This window comes from Babylonia areolata, chromosome 29, assembly GCF_041734735.1.
Source record: "Babylonia areolata isolate BAREFJ2019XMU chromosome 29, ASM4173473v1, whole genome shotgun sequence".
Lineage (NCBI taxonomy): Eukaryota > Metazoa > Mollusca > Gastropoda > Neogastropoda > Buccinidae > Babylonia > Babylonia areolata.
In genome coordinates, this window is record NC_134904.1 from 19,005,266 (window position 1) to 19,016,972 (window position 11,707).

Below are 11,707 nucleotides of genomic sequence, written 5' to 3' on the forward strand. Positions count from 1 at the left end.
TGGACATAGCGCCGATAATGTTCATTGAAACCGAAACCGGTTAACACATATTTAGATATTCATATTCTACACGTTAATAAGCGGAACATGGAGTATATCCAAGTTGTGCATTGCGTAAAATATCAACAAAATTGTACTTACGAACTAAATGATCCCGTGCTGCCTTTGTAAATTCACCTTTGCAGTCGGTATAATACTGATTTCATTCTTTATGATATGTCATGAATGGTAGGAAACTGGAAAACATTCATAAAAGCGGATTTGCGTCTTCTACCACTTTAGTATAAAATACATGAAATTGAAAATGTTTGTTTCCTTTTGACCCAAAAGAGCTCTGTTCCTAGCTTATTGTTCAGATTCAGTGACCTGCTCACGAATCAGCATCAGCGCGGCAGCCGGCAGTCAGTCACATGTACTGTACCGCGCTGAACGCTTTCCTCTGGCGACCCCTTATACCGCGCTTGCGGCGTAACCTTCGCCTGTGCTTGCCTTGCAACTCGTTGTAAGGCGCTCTCGCACAGGCAGAAGTAATAAAAATATTCGATTCTGGTCATTAAAAATCAAAATCTACCTATGTTCCCGCCCCCCTATAGTGGCCAACTTTATATCAGTGTGATCAGTATGATTTATTCTATTTTATCGTAAAAAGAACGGTTTTGTTGCAGACATTTTGACCTAACGCAAATTTTAATCTAAATTTCCTGGTCTATAGTATTTGTCCCGCGCACTAACGGTACCTTCCTCGCGGCGGGGTGCCCGGCCACCTCAACCAAACTGACCACCCATAATCTCAAATTTTGTACATCATGGTGGCCTTGGCTGCAACTGACTAGTGCGGCGCAGTTTGAGGAGGTCGACTCGACTGAGTTCCAGCCTGGTGGTAACTGAAGCTCGGTTGCCGGCACTGGTGGTGGGGCGGAAGTCATCAGTGCAAAAAGACCGTGAGACCGTGGATCTGAGTGATTTCTTCACTGTGACACTGAGTCAATTAAACTAGGACATGGGTATATCGTCACAAACTGAACTCCGAAGACTAAACTGATGCACTGAGCAATAACAACAACACTGAACTGAACAAAAAGTCCATTCAGTACTTCTATAGTAACTAGACAGCCGCTGGCACTGACGGAGGCCGCTGTGCCAGCCGGCCCGGGTGAGAACTTGAGGTTTTTCTTTCCGTTTCTCGGTCCCCGGCCATCCGCCATGCAAAGGTTTTGTGTAGGAAAAGAAAAGAAGATATGGCAGGGTTTCAGTAAACTTAATAATGATAATTAGTCGGCACGTGTCGGCGGCCGTTGGCGTCAGTTCAAGATAACATCACCGGCTTTCGCCGCGTAGTCAGTTTGTTTTTGTTTTGTTTTTCAGTTTTTTATTTTTTTAATATATTTTTTTATAGCATAACCCTTGATCAGAAGTGTGGTTTACACTCTGCATGTTATTTCTCACATACCTGCCTGTAAAATGCAAGAAAACGTTCGTTTCGATGGGTCCCAGAATTTAGGATTCTAAAATAGAGGGAATCACCACTGAAGGCGGCCACGCACCGGTCCTTATAGTCAGCCCGCGGACACTGACGAACTTGGATGATCTTTCGCATGGAGACAGTTTTAAAACATTTGCACAATTGACTTTGTAGTTGTTGTTTTTTTATGGTGCTTCCATACGCCGTCGATGTTACCCCACAAAATGTCCCTTTCTATGTAAATCAAGATAAAAAGAAAGATCAAGAACATCATGTGGGCATGTTGGATTCCAAACCGGTATCAGAATACTCCCTCCTCCACGAACTGATACCAGTTCTTGTTAAAACTGGTCTGAAGTGGAATCCAACCGTTCAACAACAAACCGTTTCCGAACAAACAGATGCTCTCAAACGCAAAAGCTTCGTTCTTATTTGGACTTATCTCACAGAACTTCCGGTGGCGGGTTGTATCGAAACGAAACACGAAAACTTGAGCAAGGTTGGCTTCGTGGCTCACGATGTCGGATAAGAAAGTTAAATTCGATGAAGATTCCATTGCTAATCAGTTTGAGGATGACGCAGAAGACATCGAAAGTCGTTTGAAAAAAGGAAAGCATTCGCTGGACAGCGATGAAGAAGATGACGATGATGGGGCCAAATACGATGTGATGAAAGAAGATGATATCGAAGGTTAGTAATTTAATAGTATAATAATAATAGTTTATTTCTTTTGCGCCTTTCATTAAAATACAAGAATGCTCAAGGCACATTACACGAGTAGAACATGACATAAAAAACGAAACACTCTAGTCTAAACAAAAATCACAACCACATATAAAAATCTCCAAAACATTCCATGTGAAGAACACAGCCACCCCCACCAAACTACGAACTAGACCAAATATCATCATCTGCGTAATCAAAAAAGAACTATACCAGTGGTATCATGGTAACTTAGTTACTGTTAACAAATCGGCAAATAAAACTTGCCAACAGAGCTGACATAAAGGTAAATGGGAAAGACTGGTAAATAAAGAGGGATATTGTTGTGGATTTTCATCTAAAATAAAAGTTGAGGGCACATGTCAAAAGAATAAACACACACACACACACACACACACACAGAGTATAATATTCAGTTGAACAGTGTTTTTACCTCTTTTTCTTTTCCTTTTTTTAAGTTTGCAAACACCTATGCTTGAATATATATCAGAATTGTGCAAAGATTAATACCATTGATGCCCTGTACCTTGTGTTTAAATTATTCTTTTATATCTGGCAGCAGTTTATCAGAGTAAACGGTACTAAACCTCCAGTCAGCTGTTCAGGTCGCAATAACTGAATGGTTAAACAAGAGCTGGACTTTTAATCTGAGGGTACGGGGTTTGAATCTGGGTAATGGCGCCAGGTGGGTAAAGGGTTGAGATTGTTTCGATCTCCCAGGTCAGCATATGTGCAGACCTGCTAGTGCCTGGACCCCCTTTGTGTGTGTGCGCATGCAGAAAATCAAGTATATGTATGTTAAAGAACCTGTAATCCATGTCAGCATTTGATGGGTTATGGCAGCAAGAACATACCCAGCATGCACACCCCTGAAAATGGAGAATGGCTGCCTACATGGTAGAATGAATTTTTTTGAAAAAGGTCATACACATAAATGTCAATAAAGGTCGGCAACGACTGTTGGACATTATTGGAAGAAGAAGAAGAGTCCACACTGGTTGGCTGTGACAGTGTGTCTGCTTTTCCAGCAGTCAATAGATGTGACTTTTTGAACATTTCGATCAAGCAAGAAATATTTATTTTGGATCTCATCAGAAATCTAGTGGTTTGAAATAACTAAAATATATTGTTGAGCTCTTTTTATATTCATTGATGGACTGATTGACTTATTGAAACATAATGATAATCTCAATCTGTTTGTGTGTGGTGTGCATATATTATTATGTGTTTTAAACTTTGCAGGGCAAGAGGAGCAGACGATTGACTTTGACGATGACATACAGATCACACCATTCAACATGCGGGATGAGATGGAGGAAGGCCATTTTGACAGGGATGGCACATTTATTTTTGATAAAAGCAAGGTATGCTCCCTGCCCGTCTCCCCACAAAATAACAACAACACAAAACAACAACAAACAACAACAAACAAACAACAACAAAAAAAACAACCAACAAATGCATGACTCTGTGTGTGTGTGTTTGTGTGTAGCATACTTGAAATATGTCATAAGTGTGTGAAAAAACTTGTGTGGCTTTTTCTGTGAAGGTGAGAAAAAAAAAAAAAAGTAATTCAGTCATAAATGAGACCAGCTTCTGCTAAATGATAAATAAGTCAGTTGTTTTTTTAGGAGCTGTATATATATATATATATATATATATATATAAGATATATATATATATATATATATATAAGATATATATATATACATAGATTATACCATTGGAAAGAAGATGAAAAGACCTTTCCAGCTATGTATAAAACATGTTCCTAGGTTAAAAAATGTAGAAGTTACGATAGTTCAAAGTGTGTTGGTAGTGCGGCAGCCATTTTGAGAAAAACAGCCTTAAAGTTCTGCAACTGATTCTTGAGATTTTTTCCCTAGTAATGGGGGTTTGTTTTAGCTGTGTGCCTGTTAAAGTTAGGCAGGTTATCAGACTAGGGTCTGTACTTGCTTTGGGCAGTGATGTTCACACTTGATGATGATATTAATGTAATTTTGAATGGTTGTTTGGGGGTGTTTTTTCCTCTTGATCTGTCAACAGACAAAGCTTCTTTTGTTTTCATTTCTTTTACATCAAAATTAGAATGATGCACATCTAAATTTTGATTTTAACTGAAATAAATTCTTTTAATTTATTTATTTATTTATTTTTTTGTACTTTAAATATGCCAATGTGTGCCAGAGTGGGTGGGTGCGCAGGGGTTTGCTGAGTGTGGCCCATTTTTGTTCATTCTTTATTTCAGTGATCTGCCTTCTAAGTATCTTCCATTTCCACTTTATTATGTTTTTATGTACTTACCTATATATATGTTTATTTTTAGTATTTCTTTTTCTTTTATGTTAATGTATTCTATTAAGATATCGAATAGATATTAATGTAAAATATGCTGTTTTTCAAGATAATTGCTCTGCAATATCGACATGTAGGTGCAGAAATTAACAAAATTTTCAAATTTATAGTTTGAATTTGGCAAAACAGCGAGATATGTTGTAATTTAGAGGTTGAAATATGCACTGGTGCCAAAAACTTGATTTACCACAGATGGACCCTCAGCACTGTTTTTGCCTGTAGCGCAATTGAATGCAGCACGAGTTATCTGTCATTTCATGGGAGACGCACATATGATGCATTCACTAGCCTTTAGTACTTACCAGAGTTGAAGAAAACAAAGCAATGCATTACATTTTTGCTTCTTTGTTTGGGAAGGGACGGGGATCTTGAACATCACAATTTTTTTTAAAAATCACAGTCGCACTGTATTCCTGTTTTGTCCCACAGAACATTCGAGACAACTGGATCGAAAACATTGACTGGGTGCGCATCAAGGAGTCGGAGCGCCAGAAAGCCCAGGAGATGATCGACGCCCGGGAAGAAGCAGAAGAGGCCGAGGCCCCGGCCGTGGACAAAAGCGCCATCTACCGGGAAATGCTGGAGATTCTGGAGCCACAAGAAAGCGTGGCAAAGGCGCTGCGGCGGTTAGGCAAAAGCAAGGGGAAGAAACTGACAACAGCGCAGAGGTGGAAAGCGAAACGCCAGAAGACAGAGAATGGGGAGAGTGCGGACGGGGACGCAGAGAAAGTGGAACAGGACAAGAAGACGATGCTGAGGCTGACAGAGATGGCCGACCTCTTGGTGCAGGATGGCGTCATGGAGATTTACGAAGCTACACGGGAGAAGGTCAGCATCTGGCTCAAACGAGCAGACGAGAAAGACGGGAAGAAGTTTGCTATCCCAGAGGATGTGGACGATGATGACGCTCTGGATATGTTTGCCGACAACTTTGATCAGCAGGAAGCAGAGAAGAAGAAGGATGTAGACAGTGGTGGTGGTGGTGGTGACGGTGGGAAAGGTGGTGGAGGGGGTGAACCGCAAAGCTCTTCTGTCACAGAAACAGAAACGTCAGGTTAGTCTGATTTTTACTTCTTTTGTTTTTCGCTGGAACATGAGAGGTGAATTATTACTTAATGAAATTATAGTTAAAAGTAAGTGAGAAAAAGAAGAAAGATGATAAACAAAATGATTGTCAAAAACAAGTGCTTTGACATCATGAAACATGTAATAATCAAAGTAATGATAAGAAGAATGAATGATTTTCATGTAGCACTTAATTTTGCATAACTCAACCCTGTGCATTGTACACTTCCCACTCACACAAACATTGCACTAACAGTCAAAAGACAAAACTTCGAATTAAACATGTCAACAGAAGGCTTCAGAAACTGGATGGAAAAAAGGTAGTGTACGGACTCATGAAGGACCTGTTTTGGAAGGAGGCAGCTTTAATGGCTAGACTTGAAACTGAGTGCAGGGATTTGACAAAGTGAAAGTATGGGGATTGTTCCAAGTGTAAAGACCAGAGACAGAGAAACATGGGTGGTCGATTATGGAGCGTTTGAATCTTGAAACACAGAAACAGAGTGGGTCTGAAGCTGATTGTTGAGAGTGAGATGGGGTGTAGAGGTGGAGGCAGTCACATAGATAGGATGGGTCAGATTTGTTAAAATCCATTTTAGGAGTGCAAATCATGTATCTGAAAAATGGAACAACTTGTATTGAATCATTCAAACTAATATTGCAGGGTTTTTTTTATGGCCATGTGTGGTAAACATGCTTGAGTGGATACAAACTGATTATGAGCAAATTATCTTTGCAGCCAGCTAAGAATCAAAAGCAAAAGTAAACTACAAATATCTGTGACCATTGAAATCATGACATAGAGTTAATTTCTTCTTTTTGTGTGTATGTGCTTTTTTATTACTTGTATGCAGTTAAGCAATTCTAAAAACAACAACAACAACTCTTAACAAAAATGATAATGTCTGTGTGTGGATGGATGTTAAAGAGTGCAGTGTTAGTTTCATTCCTTCGTTTTTCGTTTCAGAGTTATGCATGCGTGTTTCTGAACAAGATTTAATGCTACATGATATTTTAAACTTGTTGTTTTTATTATTATCATCTGTTATTATCATTATTATTTGTTATTATTATTGTTGTTATTGTTACTATAATTTTCATCATCATCATTATTATTATCATTATTATTTATTATTATTACTATTATTATTGTAGTTATTGTTACTATTATTTTTATCACTATTATTATCATTGTTGTTATTGTTATGATTTTAACACTTTCAAACGTATCATCATTTCCTGAAACGTGTTTTTGCAATCAGCGGCAGCGGCTGAGGAAGACGACGATGCGGTGCGGTGGGAGTACAGAGTGGAGAACACAGACGCCTCCCCCATCCTGGGCCCCTTCTCCTCCTCCCAGATGCTGGCGTGGGCGGAGGAAGGGAAGTTCAAGGACGGTGTGTTCTGTCGGAAAGTGGGGACCGAGGGCCAGTTCTACACGTCCAACAGAATCGATTTCGACCTGTACATCTGAGCGACAGACGCTGCTGATTCGTTGCTTGATTATGTTATGACTACATGAACTGTAGTGACATGTGACCCTTTGCTTCGCTTTTCAAAGGCTGAATGAGGGTACAGTGAGGGTGCGGAGTGGGGAGGTGTGTGTGTGTGTGGAGGGGGGGGGGGGTAAGGGAGGGAGTAGGGGGATTCAACAGAGAGTGCATTGGTAAACATTCAAGAGAAAATGGTTGTTCAGGAAAAATTTACATCTCAAGATTCAAGATTGGGCTGTGCACAGGTACAGAAATTAACTGAATTTACATCTCGAGATTCAAGATTGGGCTGTCTGTGCACAGGTACAGAAATTAATTGTATTTACATCTGGAGATTCAAGATTGCGTTGTCTGTGCACAGGTACAGAAATTAATTGTTCAGCACGTGCGAAAAATAGAATAGAAGATAATGCACATAAACTGAAGGTGAGTAATTTAATTTCAAGCAAAATATAACCACACACATATACACATCTGAAATTTTAATAGTGATAAGAAACTCTAGGGAGAGCTAGACAGTACAAGGTCTTCAGAGAAGAAGCCCCCCTCAGTCAAGTGTTTCAGCCCTTAACTCCTTACACTCTAAGTGGGCCGGGCCGCACCCAGGTCATGACTCCTGGATGCCCTTGTATTGCTGCCTTTTCTTTTTCTTTTCTTTTCCCCCTGGTCCTCAGCAGGTTTGAACCCACACCTCCTTGGTGGTCACCACTTCAGAACTGAGTCACCTTTTCTGGCAGATGTTTTAACCACTGAGCCATCGTACGCCTAGTTTGAGCAGGGAAAATTTAATCCTTATGAAGTTTACTTTCATTCCTCCTCAACCAGATCCAGCTGGAACTCCTTTCTGCTGTTTCTGCCATTGCCTTGAGAACCCATGTCCTCTCTCTGCCAGAAATCGACAGCTGTTTTATGAGGTTGAAGGCAGATGCGCCCACATACCCTCTTGCACCAATCTCTGTGGCGAGGACTTTGGCTTGGAAGCCAGATTCTCTCAAGCTGCTGGCTAGACTAGCATACTTCTCGGTCTTGTAGATGTGGGCTTCCTCCATTCTGCTTTCGTATGGCACAGTGAGCTCAATCAGAATTGCCTGTTTCGTTGCCTTGGAGTGGAGTACCATGTCAGGTCTCATGCCGCTCTTGCTGATGATTTCCAGGTGTTTCCCTCTGGTACGTCAACTGTGCATTCCCAGTCTTCGGCACCATCAAACAGCCCACGTTTCCATGCTTTGGAAACTTTGGATGCTGTTCCTGGCCAGACTTAATATGTTTTAAGTCACAAACAAAGGAGAACTGAATAAATATGAAAAAAAAACCAAAAACCAACTACCCAGCCCAGTATGTCACCACACAGTAATGTAGGGTTTTTCATCGTCTGTTCTGCAGTGAGAAATATTGTTTTATTTTATCCAGTAATGTAGGGTCATACATTGTCTGTTCTGCAGTGAGAAATATTGTTTTATTTCATCCAGTAATATAGGGTCTTTCATCGTCTGTTCTGCAGTGAGAAATAATGTTTTATTTCATCCAGTAATGTAGGGTCTTACATTGTCTGTTCTGCAGTGAGAAATAATGTTTTATTTTCATCCAGTAATGTAGGGTCTTTCATTGTCTGTTCTGCAGTGAGAAATAATGTTTTATTTCATCCAGTGCCCTGCAGACAATGGGCTGGCACCACAGTGTGTTGCTAGAGTCCACTTTGTCACAAACCCAAATGCGTAAGGAGGAGCAATGGCTGAGCACTACCGTGGGATTCACACAAATTAGTAAACACTTGGAGGTGTAATTAACAAAAGAAATGAAACTATTCAACCATACAGTAAACAACATGAGACGAAGTGCAGTGATGGCCTAGAGGTAATGCGTCCGCCTGGGTAGCGAGATAATCTGAGTGCACTGGTTTGAATCACGGCTCAGCCGTTGATATTTTCTCCCCCTCCACTAGACCTTGAGTGGTGGTCTGGATGCTAGTTCTTCGGATGAGACGATAAACCAAGGTCCCGTGTGCAGCATGCGTTTAGCGTACATAAAAGAACCCACAGCAACAAAAGGGTTGTTCCTGGCAAAATTCTGTAGAAAAATCCACTTTGATAGGAAAAATAAATAAAACTGCATGCAGGAAAAAATACAAAAAAAAAGAAAAAAAGGGTGGCGCTCTGAGTGTAGTGACACTCTCCCTGGGGAGAGCAGCCCGAATTTCACACAGAGAAATCTGTTGTGACAAAAAGAGAAATACAATACAATACAATAACGTAGACTACAAACATAAAAGAGAGAAAATGTAAAAGAAAGAGGATAGAGTAAACGAAATGTTAGGAACATAGTAAAGTGAGGAGGAGGAGGACAGAACTCACTCAGAAAACATTCTGTCACAACCAGACCCCGGCCCGCACTACTGTAGAACATTCATACATATACATTCTCACCTCCCTAAAACTGACAGTCACTTACTTCACCTGCTACACATGCATGACAAACGCCACACCTAACAGAAGCATCACACACAGCATGCATCCGAGTAATGTATCCAGTCACTCTTGTGACACCTTTCTCTGTGCTTGAAGCCTCTCACAAACCACTGCCTGGTCCACAAAAGCCATGTCTTTGACATCTTCACATTTTTACCTTGTTTTATGGGTGATTTTCAGACTGTTTACTGTTTAAGTGCATTTGTTTTAGTGATCAGTGTTACAGTTAAGTGTATCATTTTTTGACTGAGTTTTTGAAGCCTTACTTCCATGATAGTGTCATCTACAGTTGCTGGGAATGCTGATGTTTTGTTGTTCTTATGTTATACATTCAGTGTCAGTTGTTTCTCTTGTTAAATTAACAACTTCCCATTTCCTTTAATTGTACTTCAGTTTGCTTGAAACAGTCATCTATGATTCTGTTTATCTGAAATATTCATCTATGATACTGCCATCCATCTATCCTGCTTTCCCCAACTTACTGTAACCCCCCCTCCCCCCTATTTTTATACTGACTTATGTTTGATTGATAATCCAAATGTGAAAATAAATACTTTTACAAAATGTTTACCAGTATGTGTGGTGGGAAATTAAACAGAATTGCTCCTCCCTTCCTTCATGTATATGTGCTGTGTCTGCAGTCTCTAGTATTGTTTGTCCTTGACTGGTGGCCAGCGCTGTAAAGTCTATGTCTTTGTGATCAGCTGTCCAGGTCAAAATCTGATTTTGACAAAGCAGATAACCATCAAGAATTGGCTGTTTCCAACTTGCATTATAACAAATTATTATGCCAAATAACAAATTTGAGAAGTGCACAGTGATGCTAGGGGCCTATTTAAGGCAACAACACACACAGCACACACTTTATATACAGTCTCCTATTCAATGAAAGCAAGCACCAAAATGTCAAATTCTGTCTAAGCAATGTATCAAACCTTGCTGACAGCTCAGTGTTACCATCAGCCCTGCACATGATCCAGTGTAGTTAAACATCTCCAAAACTGGTCAACAACATACCATTCAAGAAACAGTACAGTGAAGTTTCAAAGTTAGATTTAATTACACATACTCACCGTGACCCACTCATGCAGACTCCAGCAGGGGTCTGATTCCTGTCCTGTGCAAACTACTACCCGCCTGTTTCAAAGTTAGATTTACACTAATATTTTCACAGGGAACTCATTACCCGTTCTTTTTCTTTCTTTCCATCTCTCCTTTGGTCTTCCTGTTTTCATTTGAACACTTTATAGAGCACAGAGAGAGAGAGAAAAACGACTAAGTGTGATCACTTTTCCAAGCCATGGATAAAGTTGGCAATCCTCCCACGAGTCAGCAGTCCAGACCTCAGCCAGGACAGGAGAAGACTGACTGCTTCCTGCTCAGTACACCCCTCTGTGGACGTCTTCATGGCGTCCTTTTCTGACGCCATCTGGGCTTTGACTTCCTCCAGCAGGCGACGTTCCTTGGCCTTGTGCCTGTGCTCCAGTAAGACATTGATTGTGTAGAGGAAGGGGTTAATGGCGGAGTTGAGGGGCAGGACAAGAATGGCCATGGCCACGTTGACCTCCCCAGGGATGACAATTCCACTGCTGGCCAACAGACCCAGCAGACCAATGAGGAACCAGCAGAAAAAGTCAGACACAGCGACAGTGATGAGACGACGTGCGATGGTCATGTCTTTGGAACTGGTGGAAAAGCTGTGTATTGCGGGCATCCTGCTGGCACTGACTGACCAATATATGGAGGCTTGGCCATGAGCGATACACACGGCATATACAAATCACACACACACAAAGACAACAATCACACACGGATGTACACACAAAGGAACACACACACACACACATGAACATAGGCGGTAATGTGCAGTACACACATATGCATTGACACGCATATGAAAACTCACAAACACACACACACACATATTAGTACATGGCATGCATGTCTGATTTACATGCATGTATGGGTATTTGTGTATGAGTGTTGCAGTGTATGTACAATCACAATGTTACAAACACTTTCTCCCAATCCCCTGAAAGCAATGTTTTCGATAAGGGGCTATTTTGATGGAGGGTCGGAATCTATCCTAACACCGCAAGGGCCACACAACGGAACTCGGCACTCGGCTTCAGTGAGAATTTGCA

General features: G+C 40.8%; 1 protein-coding gene across 1 annotated transcript; it reads left to right on the plus strand.

The window, feature by feature from the left end:
* The first annotated feature begins 1,871 nt into the window (after positions 1-1,871).
* LOC143302359 (CD2 antigen cytoplasmic tail-binding protein 2-like) lies at positions 1,872-10,130 on the plus strand. The gene is made up of 4 exons (XM_076617001.1): positions 1,872-2,152; positions 3,428-3,549; positions 4,970-5,594; positions 6,868-10,130. Exons 1-4 carry the CDS (start codon positions 1,981-1,983, stop codon positions 7,077-7,079), a joined length of 1,131 nt encoding a protein of 376 aa, XP_076473116.1. The 5' UTR covers positions 1,872-1,980; the 3' UTR covers positions 7,080-10,130.
* Positions 10,131-11,707: the final 1,577 nt, after the last annotated feature.